At 40.0% G+C, this 21,387-nt stretch overlaps 1 protein-coding gene across 2 annotated transcripts; it reads right to left on the reverse strand.

Annotated features, from left to right (window-relative positions):
- Window positions 1-2,881: 2,881 nt before the first annotated feature.
- On the reverse strand, window positions 2,882-9,146 carry RBM7 (RNA binding motif protein 7). Of its 2 annotated transcripts, none has more exons than XM_063437120.1 (5): window positions 8,976-9,146; window positions 7,043-7,205; window positions 6,162-6,258; window positions 5,921-6,026; window positions 2,882-4,288 (listed from the first exon to the last, which is right to left on the reverse strand). In XM_063437120.1, exons 1-5 carry the CDS (start codon window positions 9,063-9,065, stop codon window positions 3,950-3,952), a joined length of 795 nt encoding a protein of 264 aa, XP_063293190.1. In that variant the 5' UTR covers window positions 9,066-9,146; the 3' UTR covers window positions 2,882-3,949. The 2 variants fall into 2 exon arrangements, with proteins under 2 accessions (XP_063293190.1, XP_063293189.1); XM_063437119.1 differs by having other exon boundaries at window positions 2,884-4,288; window positions 5,921-6,029.
- Between the last annotated feature and the right edge of the window lie 12,241 nt (window positions 9,147-21,387).

Here is a 21,387-nt window from a genome sequence, read left to right on the forward strand (position 1 = left end):
GAAATCCACATTCAGCCACATTTAACTTTGGACATCTTCTAACTACATATAGAAGATGTCCCTCACAAATAGATTGTGAGCAATGGATGTGAATAATTAGTATTGAACCATTATATGTGATAAGTATTGATATCACTTTAAGATCACGAAAAGCCATGAGTGTCTTACTTCTCTGGAACATACTTTAGAGTGTGATTGTAGTTTTAACACATACCCTTAGATTGGTTAATAATGATAATGCTCCAAATGAATTATTAATACCATGTATTTTTGTTTACTTTTATCTTATGATGATTGCTTCGTGGGGGTGAAATGGAACGCACGTGCGTTCCAGCGGGATGCATTGCGTCCGCACAGCCGATGACTTCCGCACAGCTGACATGAAGGTGGATGCTTCCGGGTTGGTGGAACGCACGTGCGTTCCACGGAGACGCTCCAGAACTCCATATATGGGAAACTATCACGGACTGCAATAAAGCAGATCAGAGACAGCTGATGGGGGAATATTGATCCGAAAAAACGGCAGGAGGACCTATAAATGGAGGATAAAGTACCCAGAAGGCCTGAAGCACTTCATCACTCCTGAGGAAGTCTGTTAATACAGACGAAACGCGTAGAGTTATTTGCTTGGACTTTTATTTGATTTGATTTGATTTTACTTGATTTTATATATTTTTCTTTGCCTGGCTGAGATCTCTACAAGGATTTCGTTCCCTGCATTGTCTGGACGACAGATTTGTATTGATGGGCCTTTTTACATCTTTTATGCTGTAAGTGCAACCATTAAAGCCATTTATACTTTTTCAAACAGTGCTATACTATGTTATCTTTCATCTCTTGCATGTAATGTCCATTCCTTCAACAACGAGGGATCCATGAGAATTTACATATTTTGATGGGCTTGAAAACAACCTCAATCTTGTGAGTGTGACATATAAACAAGAGGCATTTCATTATATTAACGTTAATCCCCTATGAGCGTACTTTCTTTTGTATTTTTTAGGTATAGGTATATCTTGCTTTGTTTCAACACAGCCATCTACCAGGAGATTTTGGAGCACTTCATGCTTCCTTCCGCAGATGAGCTTTATGGGGATGCGGACTTCATTTTCCAGCAGGACTTGGCACCTGCCCACACTGCCAAAAGCACCAAAGCCTGGTTCAATCACCGTGGGATAACTGTGCTTGATTGGCCAGCAAACTTGCCTGACCTGAACCCCGTAGAGAATCTATGGGGCGTTGCCAAGAGAAAAATGAGAGACATGAGACCGAACAATACAAAAGAGCTGAAGGCTGCTATTGAAGCATCCTGGTCTTCCATAACACCTCAGCAGTGCCACAGGCTGATAGCTTCCATGCCACGTTGCATTGAGGCAGTAATTGCTGCAAAAGGGTCTCAAACCAAGTACTGAGTCCGTAGGCATGCTTATACTTTTCAGAGGTCCGATATTGTTCTATCTAAACTTGTTTTATTGATTGCATGTAATATGCTAATTTACTGAGATTGTGGGGTTTTCATGAGCTGTAAGCCATAATCATCGCACTTATGACAAATCACAGTTTGAACTATCTTGCTTTGCATGTAATACGTCTCTCTCATATTAGTTTACCCTTTTACATTGCATTACTGAAATAAATTAACTTTTGCACGATATTCTAGTTTTTCGAGTATCACCTGTATAAATAGTAATAACCATCTTTTTATATATTTTTTTGTGGAAATTTAAAGGTCTTACAGCTTCCAAGGCTAATCTAGCTAGATGGCTCGTGGATACCATAATTTTACGCTACCTCTAATTTTCCTTTGCCTACATCTTTGAAAGTACATACAACATCTTGCGCAGAAAAAGCTCAAGCATCCCCAGAGGATGTATGCAGAATGGCTATGTAGTCTTCATTCAACACCTTTGTGAAGCATTACAGACACAACATTCTCTGCCTCTAAAGCAGCTTTCGGCCCAAAGTGTTCTGGGATCTCATTACATCCCTAGAGTACGGCCACCATGTTATGAAAAACTGATTTTACTTACTGTAAATTCCTTGTTCCTTAATATGGTGGCAGTACATCTGGGATATTTGAAGGCCAAAGCAACACCTCTTCAAAAAAAATCCTGAACAAGGTTTGCTATGTGGCAGGGTACATTATCTGTCTGAATGAGGTCACTACCAGAAGAGAACATTTCCATGAAAGGGTGTACATGGTCTGCAACAATCTCTAGGCAGGTTGCATGTGTCAAAGTAACATTCACATGAATGCCAAGACCCAATTGTTGGTTTGAGGAACATGACAAAGAATTCAAGGTGTTGCCTTGACCTTCAAATTCCCTAGAGCTCAGTCCAATTGAACATCTGTGGGAGATCCATGGAAGCCCTATCACACAACATGCAGGAATTAAAGGATCTGCTGCTAATGTATTGGTGCCAGATACCACAGGACATGTTCAGAGGTCTTGTGGAGTCCATGCCTTGTGTATCAGCGCTGTTTTGGCAGCACGAGGGTAACACGCAATATTAGGCAGATGGTTCCAATGTTGTGGCTGATCATTATTTCATTCCAAGGTTCACCAATATCTAAGCATGCCTAATAGCAAGCAAAGTTCTACCCTACATTTGAATTGGATATTACTGTAATATTTGCGACCTTAACTAGCATCCAATAACTTCCAGCTATGGCAAAACAACAAACTGAAAGATTCCCTAGGAATTCATAGGGTTTTCCACTCAACCATAACCCTTCAATTAGAAATACCAAAAAGAAAAAGTGGAACAATGCAAACTGCTTAAAATTTAACTTTTAATAGATATTCTTGAAAAAGCATTCACTGCCATATATTGAATTGTAATGAAATACAAAAGTAATGCAATCTCCTGTCCTAAAGAATGAGCTAGATGTACAGATCCCTAAAAACAGTTCCTACAAAAGTAAGTGTGGTAGCATGCTTTAACTTTCTGTAATTACATGTTTAGATACTTGACATGGGGAGTGGGTGAGTCCTCGAGACATACCCCAGTATTTGGGATAACAGTCATCCAAAACTGGTAACGAATTGTATTCTATAATGATTGATTAGTGATATTACACTGGACTTAGACCTGTATCCTCTTGAGACCAGTCACAATCACAAGCTTTTCCTATCCATAGAAATTGTAAAAAAATCACGCATGTGCAATGTAACGCTCTTGCAATGTCATTGTCAACATCGCACTGTGCCCTGGCTGTGAATTCGCATTATGCTGGCACTTTGCCAAAATGTACCCAGTAAATGGATCTTCTCCTAGACTTCTCTGGATTTGCCCCACCCCAACTCACCTATCACATGCTTTGCCATGCAGCCACAATCAATCACTGTAATAAACAGTTACCACACACAAGATACAGATTCAGGTAGCTGTAAGTTTTTACGCAATTTCTACTCTGCAATACTACAATCAAGCTTTTGATTAATAAAAAAAAAATGAGATTTTCCAACTGCTTCATATATTTGCCTACAAACTGTAGATAATTTAGATATCAAAGATACCTAAAAACATTAAGGATAAGTAAAATTATCAAGATATGGTTGATACAAAGACACATTATTTCCATTTTACATTTTGACAGTTTTGCTGGTTTCTGGAAAGCTAAACATCTGTTTTTGTGCAATCCATTCAAGAGAAAAAAAAAAGAAAAAAAAGACTAACCATAAAATTGAACCCCCGGTTATCCGAGGTAAATTATAAAAAATAGTTTATAGAAAGCATACTCCCTCCCCCCCAATAACAACTGATTTTTTTTTTTTTAATCTAGGGAGATTCTACATTTTTAGCGACAATCCTTACAATAAAACAATGTTTTGACAGGACATGTACATTTCTCAACATATTTTGAAGGTGTGTACACATACACAAATCCATTTTGATTATATTATATGTAAAAACGTTAAAAAGAAGTTTAAGTAAAAACAGAAATTTAGTGTCTTGAGGGATGCCACCTGCTCCCACTCCTCTGTCCATGGCTCCGGCTTTCAAGGTTTCGTTCATTGTGGTAATACTCCTCAGTGTTTCCCCTGTAGTTGTTCTCTCTACTGTGATGGTTGTGCTGATAATGACGACTTTCACTTAAATATGGATGAGAGCCATTGCCTCTGTTTCTTTGGTGGCCATTGCCAGAATCATACCGTTGCGGAGTAGACTGACAATTACTGTACAGCTGAGAAGAGGGGGAAGGAGTGGATGAGGAGGAGAAGCAGGGTTGATTCAGTGGTGTACTTGATCCATATGTGCATTGTTGCCACTGAATGTTGTTCAGCTGAAAGAGGAAGATACTTAGAATTATTTCTTTATATATGAATTCTTCTCCAAAGCAGAGCTGTAAAGGTTTTCATAAGGATTCTCTAAGAGTACATTTGATATAAATATTTGCAACATACTTGAGATTAAACTGACAATAAACGTAACTTTCATTCTGGAAGCGGACACACACACACACACACACACACACACACACACACACACACACACACACACACCTCTGTACTAGTACACTAACAACTAACAAAAATAATTTCATATTTAGACAAAAACACCAGCAAAGAGCCAGTCTAGGTTTTCCTGCGTGAGAATTCATCCAATACTATTATAAATTAAAACAAGAGTGAATGTTGACTTCATTCAGGCCCCAGCATACCAAGCAGTGCATGAAAAGGAGCAGAGCAGGTACATGACAGTAGCCCCACTGGACCCTAGGGAAAGCCAACCCACCCCATCTCTCCTAAAGGTAGGGAGGCTGGGTGGATTTTTTTTTTTTTTTTTTTTAAGAACAGACATTTTTAATTGCTCATTCACGGCAGACATCCTTTTAAATCCTCTTAAAGTATAAAACAAGTGGAAGCATTTGCATAGATAAAACACCTTGCAGAATTCCTTTTATATTTTCAGTTCAGATTTTAATTAAAATAATGAACACACACACACACATAATTTCGGTGCATGTCTGCAGTGCTTGTGTTTAAGTGACTGGTCTCCCTCTGACTACATGGAAAACGTGATTTTACTCACCTTTTCCCCCCACTCTGTGCTGGACACACCGTGCCTGGCCCTGCCTCTGTGGCTGTGATCATCAATCTTTAGGATCTCAGCCAAACCAATATTTTCCCATAGGAAAGCATTGGGAGGCTACAAAGCATACCCTAACTGGCATCTTTTCAGAGTTGAATTGGATCATTGCATCCTTATGGGGAACATTCAGTCTCTCACAGGCTATAGACACCAGAACCACTACATTAAGCTGTAGTAATTCTGGTAACTAAAGTATCCCTTTAATTGTATTTAGGTCACTGAAAATTAATCTTAGTATTGTTTTTGTATGTTCTTTATGTATGTACAATATATTATAAAAAAAACATTAATAAATAAATTATTGGGAAAAAAAAATGCCACAAGAGATTTGACTTACTCTCCTTACAGAATAATGAGTCTGAAGGGTTTGTCCACTAAATGAGAGAAGGACCATATTTTAGTGGCTGTAAAAACCAGCATCTCTGTATATTTCAGATAGGCTCATTACAGGTGGCTCATATGTAGAACACAAAATCTATGCTTTAACTGACATTCCATTTCATAATTTCTCATATGGGACCTGGATGAGATTTCAAGTTTTAGGCAGAAAATAGAAAATATCTAACTTCACTTTTAAGCTGGATCATTTTCTCCTAAAATGTGAAATTTTAGGGTCAATTCACAACAAAATCTAGTTAAGCATGAGGGGTGTCAGCAGTGATGACAGTACTTGAAACGTTCTCTATTAATACATAGCTACCCATAAAAAAAATGTTATCTACAAGTGGATTTTTTAGGTGTTTTGCAAGACTGGTTTGCATCAAATATATGATCAAAACCACTCACCTGACTTAAAAACAGAAATACAACAATAAAAACTCACCACTGCTTGGCGTTGAAGATTTTCTGGCGAAGAGTAGGATCTTTGAAAATTTTGAACAGGTGACATGTTTCCAGAATATTTCATGAGATCTCCATTACGGTCATACCTACTGATGAGATTTATAGAAAAATTTATATTCAAGATGCTTCTGATAGCCACTTAAATGAATGTGATATTCAATTATTTTAACCTTTTTAATCACTACAGTAGTAAAATGTAGAAATTGTTTAGATTTTCCTACCTGCTACCATTTGTTGCAGGGCTACCAACAGAGGCTCCACTGTCATTCATCTGTGGTGAGGACATGTTATTTGAATCCTGTGGAAGATGCTTGCTTCCTAAAAAAAAAAAAAAAATAACTGAATCAGCCTTCTACATTTTTTTTTCAAAACTCTTTTATTACAAGGTTTACATATAGTACTTGATTTGAATCTGTATATCTGTCCTTTACATTTTCCTAGGACAGCTTAGCTGAAGATAACAGTGTTTTTACAGCCTTCTACATTTTTAATTTAATGCCCAGTAAATAAAAATCTATCTTCAAGGATTTAAATCGATATATATGTAAACAGCTTGCTGAACCAAGGAGAAATTTAATCATTATGGAGTCAAGAAGGATTTTTCACCTTTTTATGACATGATTGGAAAGGACTACAATTGGGTTTTTAGCCTTATTTTGGATCAACAAAAAACTAATGTGTTTCAGGTTTAAACGTCATGGACTTTAGTCTTTTTTTAACTTAGACAACTATATTAAGTCGGAACCACATGTTTGACTGACACGCACACTTGTGAGAGACCTCCAATTTCAGATGTTACATGTTATTTAGCATTCTAGATTTATTTTTTTATAACAAGGTATTTATATTCAGTTTGGCTGAACTTAGTACTTTTTAAAATTAACAAGCAAACTCTGCAATTAACATATTGTTCACTGACATTCCACTAGTGGTCCATCAGACATGATACAAAAATCTCTCAATGGCAACACTCATTAGACAATGCTTACATTTGTCATAGTGCGTGTACAGAATCTACATAGCATGATCACAACATTAAGTTGTAGTGGGTTTGGTGCCAAGAGTGACCCTTTAAATGAATGAAGACATCGTTTTTGATTACCTGATCTGAACTGAATTTTAAGTGGCCTTCCAAAGAGCTTGATGCCATTCAGCAGACTCATCCCATATGGGACAGATTCTTCATGCTTGAAATTCACAAAAGCAAACTGTTTTGGTTTACCATCCTTATCCTTTGGAATTTTTACATTGGTAGCAGGGCCTGCCTGCAAACAAAAATAAAGAAAAAAGGAAATTTAACCAGTTTTCTTTCAACCGATTTGTGAAACAAAAATAAATAGGAACTTTGTGTCATGAAAAATTATTTAAATGTTAATTTTGAATTAACCTACCGTACATATCTAGCAGATAAAAGGAGAGGTACAAAATATGTATCAAAGAAAAAAGTAGGTACATATACAGACAAATGGGATTATCTTGAAACAAACCATACTTATTATGCAACCTTATTTCACGGGACCCTCAGTTTGTGTATATCAAATATATAGCAACGGACATTACGATCCAGCGTGGTCAACGCCCATTAAGGGTAAACATTACATTGCAGGAGGAAAAACAGAAGCAATGCCAACTATAAACTATCCATGTGTTTATATGTCCCTTGCAAGAGATTGGCCTGTAATTTCACTGCTCAAGTCACTGTCATTTAGGAGTTAAATCACTTTGTTTCTGTTTATGCAGCCCTAGCCACACCTCCCCTGGCTATGATTGACAGAGCCTGCATGGAAAAAAAACTGGTTTCACTTTCAAACAGATGTAATTTACGTTAAATAATTGTATCTCAATCTCTAAATTGAACTTTAATCACATACAGGAGGCTCTTGCAGGGTCTAGCAAGCTATTAACATAGCAGGGGATAAGAAAATCTTAATTAAACAGAACTTGCAAAAAAGAAAGCCTTAAAAGGGCTCTCTTTACAGGAAGTGTTTATGGAAGGCTGTGCAAGTCACATGCAGGGAGGTGTGACTAGGGTTCATAAACAAAGGGATTTAACTCCTAAATGGTAGAGATTGAGCAGTGAGGCTGCAGGGGCATGTTCTATACACCAAAACTGCTTCATTAAGCTAAAGTTGTTCAGGTGACTATAGTGTCCCTTTAATTAATTGGCAGCTAAGCTAGACAAAGATTGGAGGTTGATCATTTGTAATTAATATCAGATATAGAAGTAGGGAGAATGCTTAGGCAGTTGGGACACAAAGAGGGCACAATAAAATACAAACAACTCATCATACAGGTAAACCTTAAAGGAACGCTTTAGTTTTTAATAATGCATAGATGTATTCCTAACACTAATATATATTACTCAGCCCCTGCAGCCCTCTCTAACAAGCCCCCGCTAGTTGTAAAGCATTAAATAGAAATTTACAGATCCCTTTGCCTCCTCCAACAGCATCCGAGGAGGGGACCTAACGCGAGTGTCGGATGCGTATCAAGTCTAATCCATGGGAAAGCATTGCCCCAAAGCAATCCTATAGAGTTTTCTCTGACAATGGACATTCTCATGCACCGCGTGAGGACGTCCAGCATCGTTTCACGGAATTAAAACTCCAATAAACGCGTCTAGTGTCCGCCTTACAATGCGTTGCATTACAGGACTATGGGGGACAGCAACAATGGCATGAAGCGGTCTGGGTGCCTATAGTGTCCCTTTAAGCTACACGAAATACTCCTGAGAAATCAGAAGTTAAAGTAAATAAATGAAAATGGCAATTACTTCCTAATTTAGGAGTAAAAGCAGACAAACTGGCACACAGGACGAAATATGGGAAGAGGAGGTGCTGGGCTGTCCTAATGTACAGGAAAATAAACATTACAAATATGGCCGACTCGTACATAAAATGTGCGTCCAGAGCAACACAATCTCCAATTAATCAATCAATGCCTGGCTGTAAGGGAACATCCAGTGCAACGCTCCTCCACACGCACTGTACAGTAAGTAATCAGAGCTCTACATCAGCCTGATCAATACTACTAACCTGCAGGAACAGCTCAAACAGAATTTCCTCAGTTGCTCTCGGATCTAAATTCCCGACAAACAGTGTTCTATCGGCCTCGGAAGCCCCCATGATTCTCCAAACGAAAACACGAAACAACTGAAACTACCACTGAAAGTACCGTCTTATAACCTCCGCTACGTCCAGCGGCGTGACCCCTACGTCATTGCGACACCGTCACGTCATTGCGCGTGTCAAAATCCCGACGGCGTCGCATGATTCGTACGTCTAACGTAAAATTTTAACGTAAAGTGTGCAGTTTACTCCTTAGTCGGTACGAGATAGGGAAATTGTGTGCAGTTTGGCCAGCTTGTATTTCTAACATTGAATCCCACCATAAAGGCTTTATAGTGCAGCGTCAGAGAACAAAAATGCCTAATGCCTTGACTCTAATAGAGATAGTTGGATGAACATCCGAACATCCGTATGTTGGGCATATGCATATATAAGAGTAGAGCTCACTTTTCAATATTTCATAAAGACACAGGGACACATTAATTTCAGGGGTGTTAGTAAAACTAGCAACAATGTAAATTCCAATATTGATCTCCTTAGTTCTCTATCTCCAGGGCATTGATATAAACACATATTTATAGTTATAATACAAATAATGTACTCAATGTGAAAATATATATTTATTATTACAAAGTTTTAATGTATGTAACAATTAAATGAAAGCAAAGTATGATTCAACAAAGTCTATGCATTCTGGCCTGAATAATCTATCCTGGGTAGTCATCATATTAGCATACAATGAGACAATGTCAGTGTATTCCTCCTTTATGTGTTTTTATTATGTTAATAAATTCACGCTGGGTGAGCCTAACAAAATATTCCATATTCTATTGGGCTGCTAAACCTAATCAAAAACTAAGGGGTTTGTACAGTCAAATTAAATGTTTGCTTACGTGGACATTTTCCTGTACACTGGATGATACAATTGGATTAATCTTAATCCTATTTTAATGATATATTAATTAATTATATTGTGTTTCATTTCATCAAGATTATATCCATGACAAAAAGTTGATTCACATATACTACCAGTAGACCATTATTCATATGCTGTTTTTTTCTAAATGTGTATGTATGTTTTATATATATATATATATATATATATATATATATATATATATATAGCATCAGTTATGTTTGTGGTTAAAGGGACACTATAGTCACCTGAACAACTTTAGCTTAATGAAGCAGTTTTGGTGTATAGAACATGCCCCTGCAGCCTCACTGCTCAATCCTCTGCCATTTAGGAGTTAAATCCCTTTGTTTATGAACCATAGTCACACCTCCCTGCATGTGACTTGCACAGCCTTCCATAAACACTTCCTGTAAAGAGAGCCCTATTTAGGCTTTCTTTTTTGCAAGTTCTGTTTAATTAAGATTGTTTTATCCCCTGCTATGTTAATAGCTTGCTAGACCCTGCAAGAGCCTCATGTATGTGATTAAAGTTCAATTTAGAGATTGAGATCCAATTATTTAAGGTAAATTACATCTGTTTGAAAGTGAAACCAGTTTTTTTTTTTCATGCAGGCTCTGTCAATCATAGCCAGGGGAGGTGTGGCTAGGGCTGCATAAACAGAAACAACGTGATTTAACTCCTAAATGACAGTGAATTGAGCAGTGAAATTGCAGGGGAATGATCTATACACTAAAACTGCTTTATTTAGCTAAAGTAATTTAGGTGACTATAGTGTGCCTTTAAGAGTTGGCTTTCTTAAAATGGACAGTGTATCTTTTCTTTCATTATAAAATTTAAACTGATGCATAAATTACATTTATGAAAACATGGTTCTTTTTTAACTTCCCTCTTTTCTTGTATCAAGGTAAATGCAGTATGTTACCTAATTATATCATGCATAATTTCCTAAAGATTATTAACATATTTTGTTCCCAAATCCTTGATTGTTGATCATGTATATGTAAATTCATTAATTGGCATTTCAATTATGCATATTGCCTGTTTGAAAGTCCATCAGTTTCACTAACTTTGCAAGTCTATGCATTTCATTTCACTCTGAGTGGTTTTTCATCGTCAGAATTGATTATCTCAGCCAAGGAGGCAAGCTGGTGAGGAGCCAAATGCGGCCAATCAGCATTTCCTTATAGCTAAATGTCAGTGGTCTATGCTGTGCAACAGTGACACAAGAAGCATCTCCAGTGGCCACTGGAGGTGTCCCTAGGCTACAATGTAAACACTGCATTTTCTCTGGAAAGTCACTGTTTACAGGAAAATGCTTCAGAACAACTGCAGCAGAACAACTTTAATAAGCTGTAGTTGTCCTGGTGACTATGGTGTCCCTTTAAGGACACAAGCAAAATTTGCTCTTGGTGTGTTGAACCACAGTTTCCATCTTTGTCATTTATTTCACAAACACATATTATATACTTTTTTTGAATTTTTTTTTTGTCTGGGTTATGCATTAGAACTAGTGATGTCCCGAACGGTTCGCTGGCGAATAGTTCCTGGCGAACATAGCATGTTCACGTTCGCCACCGCGGGCGAACACATGCGGTGTTCGATCCGCCCCCTATTCTTTATCATGGAGTAAACTTTGACCCTGTACCTCACAGTCAGCAGACACATTCCAGCCAATCAGCAGCACACACCCCCTAGCAGACCCTCCCACCTACTGGACAGTATCCATTTTAGATTCATTCGGAAGCTGCAACCATTTTATTTTATTTTTCCTTTTTTTTTTCAGTGCATATAAATGTTACAAGCAGATACTCCCCCAGACACTCTGTGTTACTGCAGATACTCCCTCTAGATACCCTGTGTTACTGCAGATACTCCCTCCAGACTCCCTGTGTTACTGCAGATACTCCCTCCAGACACCCTGTGTTACTGCAGATACTCCCTCCAGACACTCTGTATTACTGCAGATACTTCCTCCAGACACCCTGTGTTACTGCAGATACTCCCTCCAGACACTCTGTGTTACTGCAGATACTCCCGCCAGACACTCTGTATTACTGAAGATACTCCCTCCAGACACCAGGCACATATGGATTGACACCTAACCTAAGGATCCATGATACACACTGACACAGAGCAGAATAGGGACTGTTCCCCCTACATAGGGTCACTTGGCAGATATGGATTGACACCTATCCTAAGGATCCCTGATACACACTGACACAGAGCAGAATAGGGACTGTTCCCCCTACATAGGGTCACTTGGCAGATATGGATTGACACCTATCCTAAGGATCCCTGATACACACTGACACAGAGCAGAATAGGGACTGTTCCCCCTACATAGGGCCACTTGGCAGATATGGATTGACACCTGTCCTCAGAGATCATGATACACACTGACACAGAGCAGAATAGGGACTGTTCCCCCTACATAGGGTCACTTGGCAGATATGGATTGACACCTATCCTCAGAGCCCCTGATACACACTGACACAGAGCAGAATAGGGACTGTGGGTTTTAAAATTCGCCTGCCTATTGAAGTCAATGGCGGTTCGCCCGGTTCGCGAAGTTCGCGTCGGCCGTTCGCGAACCGAAAATTTTGTGTTCGCGACATCACTAATTATATTATGTAAAATATATTGTGCAATCTGTCTTGGTGTCCAGCAGGAAATTAAGCTACCATGTCTTGACCTAATTATGACCCTGACACCAAGACACCAGAGAGTGGTGTGCATTGTTCTGGCTGAATACCCCTTGTTGTGGTTTTCCCTGAAATAAACAGTTATTTTGTTTTACTCACTATGACTGGTCTTATCCACTATATTTCTGGAATTTTACAAGGTTCCAGAGGGCTATAATACTGTATGCTGTAGCTGAGTCCAGAACCAGCAGAGGATTAGAGAAGCGGTGACCAAGGGACACTATGAGACCTTGCTACCTATGACACTTGGGTTTGAATCCCACTTCAGACATCAGTGTCATGGGTAGCCAGGTCTATTTTAGAATTTGGTCTGTTTGTCTTGTAAACGTAATAACCATCACACAAAAATAAAATTGCCACAAAAAAAGTATAAAAGTATATATTTATAACAAGTAGACATCACAGCCTATTTACCTTATAGTAACAGCAAAGTTGTCCAGGCACTCAAGGTCTTCATATATCAGCAGATTTATTAGAAAAACATGACAGATACATCCCTTCAGGGATCAAAACAATTTGATAAAAATCCAATAAATCTGCTGATGTATGAAGACCTTGAGTGCCTGGACTACTTTGCTCTTACTATATGGATTAGGAGTTTGCCAGCCCTAGGTACAGTGCACCGAGGTCTACAGATGATGAGAGTGCGGATCCCTCCTTTTTTTGCAATCAGGCTATTTACCTAAGGGAATTTTGTAGTCATTTAACTGCCAATTTTATTCTCATATTGTAGTGACATTTTGTTTAGTTTTTTTGAGATGTACCTAGTTTTTTTTCAATGTGTATTTTTAAAATGTGTGCTACTACAAAACCTTATCACCTCAAGTACAGCAAAATAATTATTCTTATGTATGCCTTTGCAGCTATCCTGTGAAATTACAGTGACATTACGAGACCTGATCATTTAAGTGTTTGCATTTAGAATTAAATAACCAATTGATACATGGGTCTCCCTGGAGTTAGCAGGTATTTTTAAACCTGTTCATACCAAGTTGTACTATCAGTAATTAAAATTCCTTTTTAAAGAACTGAGTGCAGCACTGACTTTGAGCGCTGCATGCAGCTCATCTGTCAGGATTGGGCCACTAATTATGCCCCCAGCTAATAGAGGGAAGCTCCAGGTATCTAAACATCTAAGCGCTACGGAATCTGTTGGCGCTATATAAATGGCAATAATAATAATAAACATACTTGGGGTTCCCCTGTTACTATTGTAGATCAGAATCAGTTCCCAGCAAGGAAACACTTCTTGCTGGTAAATGCCACATGATGGAATTATTCCATCATGGGACCTTAAAGGACCACTATAGTGCCAGGGAAACAAACTCGTTTTCCTGGCACTATAGTGCCCTGAGGGTGCCTCCACCCTCTGGGTCCCACTCCCGCTGGGCTGAAGGGGGAGGAAGGGGAACAGGGGAGTCCACTAGCAGCATACTGGACCACCAGGGAGTGAACCAGCTGCCCACCAGACCACCAGGGACCCACTGGATCACCATGGGAGAAATTATTGTCCCCCTACCTGCACAAAAGGTAAGCAGGAGGGAGGCAAATAACTATATAGTTAATTACTGTAATTCACTTGCCACCCCTCTCCCTACTTCACACCCTACCACATTCCCCTCACTCTGTCACACTAATCCCCTAACCCTGCCACTAACCCCTCTAACCCTGTCACACTAACCCCCTAACCATGTCACACTAACACCCCTAACCATGTCCTACTAAACCCCCCTAATCTTCTCCCACTAACCCCCCTAGCCCTGTCACACTAACCCCCCTAACCCTGTTACACTATTTCCACTAACAGTCACACTAACCTTCCTAACCCTGTCACACTAACCCCCCTAGCACTGTCACACTAACCCCACTAACACTGTCACACTAATTCCCTAACCCTGTCACCCTAACACTGTTATACTAATCATCCTAACCGTGTCACACTCACCACCCTCCCACATTCACTTACGACCCCTCACCCTGTCATACTCACCATCCTCCCACAATCACTTATGACCCCTCATCCTGTCACTCTCACCCACCCCGAACATTCACACTCACCCCCTAACTCTGCCACTCTTACTCCTTACCTATGACATGCTCACAACCCTCACACCTACTCCCCACACCGTATTATAATTACAGATGTCTGTGTGCATATCTGTCTGTATGTGCCAGTGTGTGTATCTGTGTGCCAGTGTGAGTATCCCTGTGTATGTATCAGTGTGTATATGTGTGTATCTGTATGTGGCAGTGTATACACTACACACAAATGTACAAAAGAACAAGAGTTATAGGCGCTCACTATAGTGCAGTAGGTTGGTATGGGCTGCGGTACACAATACAAGGATTCCCAAGACCTCGTGTGATTGATAAACAGAAAGATGTGTGGCGTATACTGCCCCCAAAAATCATACGAACATCGACTTTCAGGGTAAACCTCAGGGTAATAAAACGAGACAATAATGGTACAGTACAATATGATAAAGTGCAAATTATGCAGATGGCAGCTATAGGAAAACCACTCACATTTGATAGAGCTATTTTAGAGCTCTGCTGTATTGCGCGTGGACGGTACAATCCCCGTCTAAGGATATATGGTGGTATAGGTAATGTTGGTTCTCCAGGTGGAAATGCAGATATGCGTTGTATATATGGAAGCAAAAGAGCAGAAAAATCTCCAATGATGTAGCAAGTACTACTATATGAAGTAAAAAGACGTAATGTGCTTACATTTTGTAGAGCAAGACTTGCTCTAGTTAAAACAGCATGGGTGGTATAATCCCCACCTCAGGATTTGATGGTACCAGGTAGCAAGCAGAAAACAAATAGTTATGTGAAAAGTAACTATTTATTCTACAAAAACACAAGAACAATAAAAGTATTCTAAAATTAGATAAAAGTATCCCACTTGACGCGTTTCGTCTGTCCAGTGGCTTTTTCAAAAGGGGAAAAAAGCCTGTACGACAGATGGGGATTTACATTTTGGCCACCTTTGTGCTAGAAGGCGGTCCAAAAAATAATTCTTGCCCCTGCAGGCCCTTGACAATTTGTGGAATGAAGAGGAGACCCGGCACACACAATCTTTATCTTCCAGATGCTCTATCCAACTCTTGCAAGTCCCCAGCCATCAGAGTGTTGCCCCAGATTACCATGGCAACGCTCCGCGCAACGCTCAGACTGGAGAGTTGGAGGTAAGGAGCTGCTGGAAGATGAAGATTATGATTATGTTGGCAGTCTGCACTATGCCACCGGACAACCAGGGAGTGTAATGTTCCCCCTCCCTGGTCACATAAAATGCCAGTAATAAATACGAGGTACGGTGGAGGAAAACAATAAATAAATGAATGATAAAAAAAAATAATTTCCACAGAATGCAGCCTCTATCCTACCCACCAATATACTCACACACACTGCATCCACTTTGCACACACTGCATTCTCTACACCACGGATACCCAAAAGGTAGATCCCAAGATGTTCTAAAACTACAGTTTCCATGATGCTTTGTCATTCTACAACATATGCACCTCCCCAAATTTAACTTTTCCCCACCCCTTCCTGTCAAGGCCGCACTTTGGCTGACAGACGCTCACTCACTTACAGACGCACAATCTCACTGATAAATGTATACACTCACTGACAGACACACACTCTCATATACACTGACAAACAATGACATACACACACTCACTGATTTGACACACTGATAGACATACACTATTACTCAGACAAACACTGACAGACTCACTGACAGATGCACACTCTTACTGACACACACACACACACATTCACTGACAGACACACACTCTCACTCAAATTCACTGACACATACTCACTGAAACACACACACACTCACTCTCATTCACTGACACACACACTCACTGACTGACACACTCACTCACATACTGAAATACACACTCACTCACATTTACTGACACACACACACAATTATTATTATTATTATTTTTTTTTTTATTGAAATCCACCCAGCCTCCCTACCTTTGGGATAGCTGGGTGTATTTTTCACCTGGGGTCCAGTAGGGCTGCTGGGCAGAGAGGCGGCCGGACGTGCAGGCAGGCAGGTGGTTAATTCCCGGGCGGGCGGCGAGGGAGTACTTCCCCCCGCGCTCTCTCTGCTCAGCTCCCTTGCGCACCACAGAGTGATGCCTGGAGCTGGAATATGATGTCATATTCCATCTCCCGAGCAGAGAGAGCTCGTGTGAGGGGGGGGGGGGGGGCGGGGGGAGGGAGTGCTCCCTCGCTGCCTGCCCGGGAATCAACCGCCCTCCTACCCCGGGGAGCCCAAAGGGCCAGCTCTCCCATAAAATGAGGCAAACAAGGTATTTGCCTGGGTATTTGGGGGTGTCGTTTTTTGCTGCCCCCTGGAAATTTGCGCCCAAGGCAAATGCCTTGTTTGCCTCATGGTAGATACATCCCTGCCACCAGGCAATAGCCAAGAATGCCTACTACCGAAGGAAAGAATTCACTGACCGACACACACACACACTCACTGACAGACACACACACTCACTCAAATTCACTGACACCTCGCTGCCCGCCCGGGAATCAACCGCCCTCCTACCCCGGGGAGCCCAAAGGGCCAGCTCTCCCATAAAATGAGGCAAACAAGGTATTTGCCTGGGTATTTGGGGGTGTCGTTTTTTGCTGCCCCCTGGAAATTGGCGCCCAAGGCAAATGCCTTGTTTGCCTCACGGTAGATACATCCCTGCCACCAGGCAATAGCCAAGAATGCCTACTACCGAAGGAAAGAATTAGCTCATGAGACATGACTCTAGAAAGGGTTTTGGACAGGGTGGATAATATTTTGCTTCAATGTTTTATAGTATGGGATGTCTTTGATTCTTGGACTGAATCCAAAACTATTTTATTTATTTATTTTTCTACTGCAGAGAGTTTGCATTTCTTACATGATGGTCTAGAATAAATGCATTGCCCTCAGCAGTTTAAAGGACCACTCTAGTGCCAGGAAAACATACTTGTTTTCCTGGCACTAGAGTGCCCTGAGGGTGCCCCCACCCTCAGGGTCCCCCTCCCGCCCGGCTCTGGAAAGGGGAAAAGGGGTAAAACTTACCTTTTTCCAGCGCTGGGCGGGGAGATCTCTGCCTCCGATCCTCCTCCGTTCCGCCCCGTCGGCTGAATGCGCACGCGCGGCAAGAGCTGCGCGCGCATTCAGCCGGTCACATAGGAAAGCATTTACAATGCTTTCCTATGGACGCTTGCGTGCTCTTACTGTGATTTTCACAGTGAGAATCACGCAAGCGCCTCTAGCGGCTGTCAATGAGACAGCCACTAGAGGATTTGGGGGAAGGCTTAACCCATTAATAAACATAAAAAAAAACATAAAAAAAAAAATGGGTTAACCCTAGCTGGACCTGGCACCCAGACCACTTCATTAAGCTGAAGTGGTCTGGGTGCCTAGAGTGGTCCTTTAAGTATGTTTAAACATATAGGACTAGATTATCACAAAATGGAACTTGCTTCACATATTCCAAAATGAATACCAGCTATATATATATATATACATATATATATATATATATACATATATATATATACATATATATATATATACATATATATACACACATATATATATATATATATATATATAAAAAGCAGCTAACATAGAATGTTTTTTTCTACATGAACGATTAACAATCAAACAAAATAAAATGCCACAACTAGTAGCAATTAAAAATAAAAGGTGAACTATGAAAATCAGTTTTAATAAATTAAATGCAAATACATTTTTTTTATAAAAGTGAACAATGCAAATTCATTTAAATAAATTGTACTGAATGCAAATAAACATTCTTGAAAAAGTGAGTAATGCAAATCAGTTTTGAATAAATGCTAATAAATATTCCTGTAAAAGTGAACAATGCAATCAGTTTAAATAAATTCAGGTAAATGCAGATAAATGTTCCTGTGGTGTTAAAGTATATTAGAATAAGAATAACTGCAGCACTTAAAGTGGAACTGCAGTGGAAAGCTCATTTTCAAAGACTCCAGACGGTGACATCACTCCTGGGGGTCTAGTGGCAGGGGGTGGAGATGGCAGGGAAAGGTAAGTTTAACTTACTTGAACCTGTCCTTCATGGGCACTGCCATCATCTTCTTGCCGATCCTCTTGTAAGAGTACAACATTGTGCCCGAGTACAGCATTGAGGTCTATGGAGTATCCTGCCAGGTCGCAGGTTCCTCCTTTGACAGAAACAATTCCCTGCAGTTGTCACTGGTGATGGTGGGGGGGATTGAGACTTCTTGATGAGGGTAGCTCTGCCCACTGTCAAAAGGTGGCAAGCCTAGGAAAATGCTGAGACCAAGTAGTCCCAAGTTTGTCTTAGTATATCTTTTGACTGGGTTGGAATTTCAGTCAACATGAGTATTTCACAAAGACTTTATGTTTGTGAAATAGTCCTTTTGAGGGGTATTTTTGTGAAATACTTCTTTTGTAGGGTGTGACATTGCCACTTTAATCATACAGTACAGCGGAACTCAGTCAGGTAGTATTACAGTAAATTTATTAACACACTATATACACTATATAAATGTAAAGATTCACAAACAGCGTTTCTTTACAGACACAGAATGGTTACCGGGTATGCAGTGGCTCAACATCAGTTAAAACAGGGGGCAAATCCCACATGACTTCAGTCCACTCCCTCACCTGGGCTGATACATATTTACAACATATGTAAAAGAGACGATGATGTTCATCATGTTCAGCCTTTCTCGTATCTGTTTTGCTGTTGATCCAAAAGAAGGCAAAAAAAAGCGCCAGTTTGAAGCGCTTTCGGCAAAACATCCTGGCACTGTCCCTGTACACATCACTTCAGGACAGGTTATAGCATTCTATCAGTACTGTAGCTGCAGCTTCACCCCTTAAAGAAACACTGACGTCACCATAACCACTTCATCTCATTAACATGGTCATTGTTTCTAGAGTCCCTCAGCACTGTCCTTCCATTAAGTATTAAACCTCTTTTTAACATTTCAAAGCAGTGATGCCCAAAAGGTAGATCCCCAGATGTTGTAGAACTACAATTCCCATGATGCTTTCCATGTCTTTGCATGCTTTTAGAATGACAAGGCATCATGGAAGTTTTTAAAACATCTGGGGATCTACCTTTTGGGCACACATGTTTTAAAGGGACAGTTTAGGCATCATAAGGCACTATAACAACTTCATCTAAATCAAGTTGTTATGGTGCCAGAGGCCCCAGGGCACATTCTTACCTTCAGGGGTTAAAAGAACACTATAGGGCAGGGATAGGCAACCTTCGGCACTCCAGATGTTGTGGACTACATCCCCTAAATGCTCTAACACCCATAATGCTGGCAAAGAATCATGGGAGGTGTAGTCCAAAACATCTGGAGTGCCGAAGGTTGCCTATGTCTGCTATAGGGTCAGGAACACAAACATGCATTACTGACCATATAGTGTTAAAACTACCATTTAGAAGGGTTTAAAACTCACCTTATTCCAGCGTCGCACGGATGCGCCTGCGCTGGCACCATTCCAATCTGCCTCCTTGGTGACATCATCAGAATTTACACAGGAAAAGCATTGGATCGGCTGAAATCAGCAAGGAGGTGGGGCCAAACACTTGAATCAATGCATCTGTATGAGGAATATTCAACGTCTCCATGCAGAGCATGGAGATGCTAAACGGCAGTGCTGCCTACTGTGCAGCACTTACCCAGGAAGCACCTCCAGTTGCCATCTGAGGAGTGGCCACTGGAGGTGTCCCTAGAGGGCATGTAAACACTGCCTTTTCTCTGACATGCAGTGTTTGCATGAAAATGCCTGAAGGTAATGATTATACTCATCAGAACAACTACATTAAGCTGTAGTTGTTCTGGTGACTAGTGTTTCCATTTAAATTGCTCTCAAGCGGTTTAACCCCAAAGTTGTATCCAGCACCAATCTCAGCTTTTCCCCCAGTGGCATCAAGCTTCTGCAATTTCAGATTCAGTTTGGGTGGAGTACCACCAGACAGGGGCGGCGTTGATTGAATTCCTAAAGCATTAGTGCTCCTTTAAGCACAAAATGAGCAAACTGAAGCTTGGTTCTTAAGTAAAGGGGATTAAAAATATATATATATTTTTATATATATATATATATATATATATATATATATATATATATATATATATATATATTTATATTAAAGGTGCACTCACAGGTCTTGATTAAAGTGATTCTTTTATTCCTGATTAAAAATGACATCTGTCCCGATCGACGTTTCGACCCTCATATGGTATTTTTCAAGATTGAAAAAGACCCTATACGGGTCAAAACGTCGATCAGGACAGATATTATAATTATGGTCATATACATACATACATACATACATACATACATACATACATACAAGTCAGTGTGTTTGTAGACATGTACATAGCTTTGTGTATTTTGAAATTCTACATTGTGCACAAAATATAGGCACGTGAAAATGCAGAAAAAGTATGAATGCTTTAAAAAATAATAAATGTTACTTATTTTTAAGTATTAACAAAATGCAAAATGAATGAACAGAAGACAAATCAATATTTGTTCTAACCACCATTTGCAGCATTAATTCTTGTAGTTACATTTGCACACAGTTTTTAAGGAACTCTGCATGAAGGTTGTTCCAAACATCTGTAACCACAGTTCTGTAATCCCAGACAGATTCAATGATTCCCAGACAGACTCAATCTTTTTTGAGATAAAGGCTATGCAGGGGCCATACTAT

Source organism: Pelobates fuscus, chromosome 11 (assembly GCF_036172605.1).
Source record: "Pelobates fuscus isolate aPelFus1 chromosome 11, aPelFus1.pri, whole genome shotgun sequence".
NCBI lineage: Eukaryota > Metazoa > Chordata > Amphibia > Anura > Pelobatidae > Pelobates > Pelobates fuscus.

Bases quoted from the DNA above. Each gene is read 5' to 3' on its own strand.
- RBM7 (XM_063437119.1), bottom strand. From the start codon at position 9,065: ATGGGGGCTTCCGAGGCCGATAGAACACTGTTTGTCGGGAATTTAGAT. The intron at 7,206-8,975 runs GTTAGTAGTATT...TTTTGTTTGCAG, and splicing joins TGTTTGAGCTGTTCCTGCAG to GCAGGCCCTGCTACCAATGT. The intron at 6,030-6,161 runs GTAGGAAAATCT...AAATCTCATCAG, and splicing joins CCTGCAACAAATGGTAGCAG to TAGGTATGACCGTAATGGAG.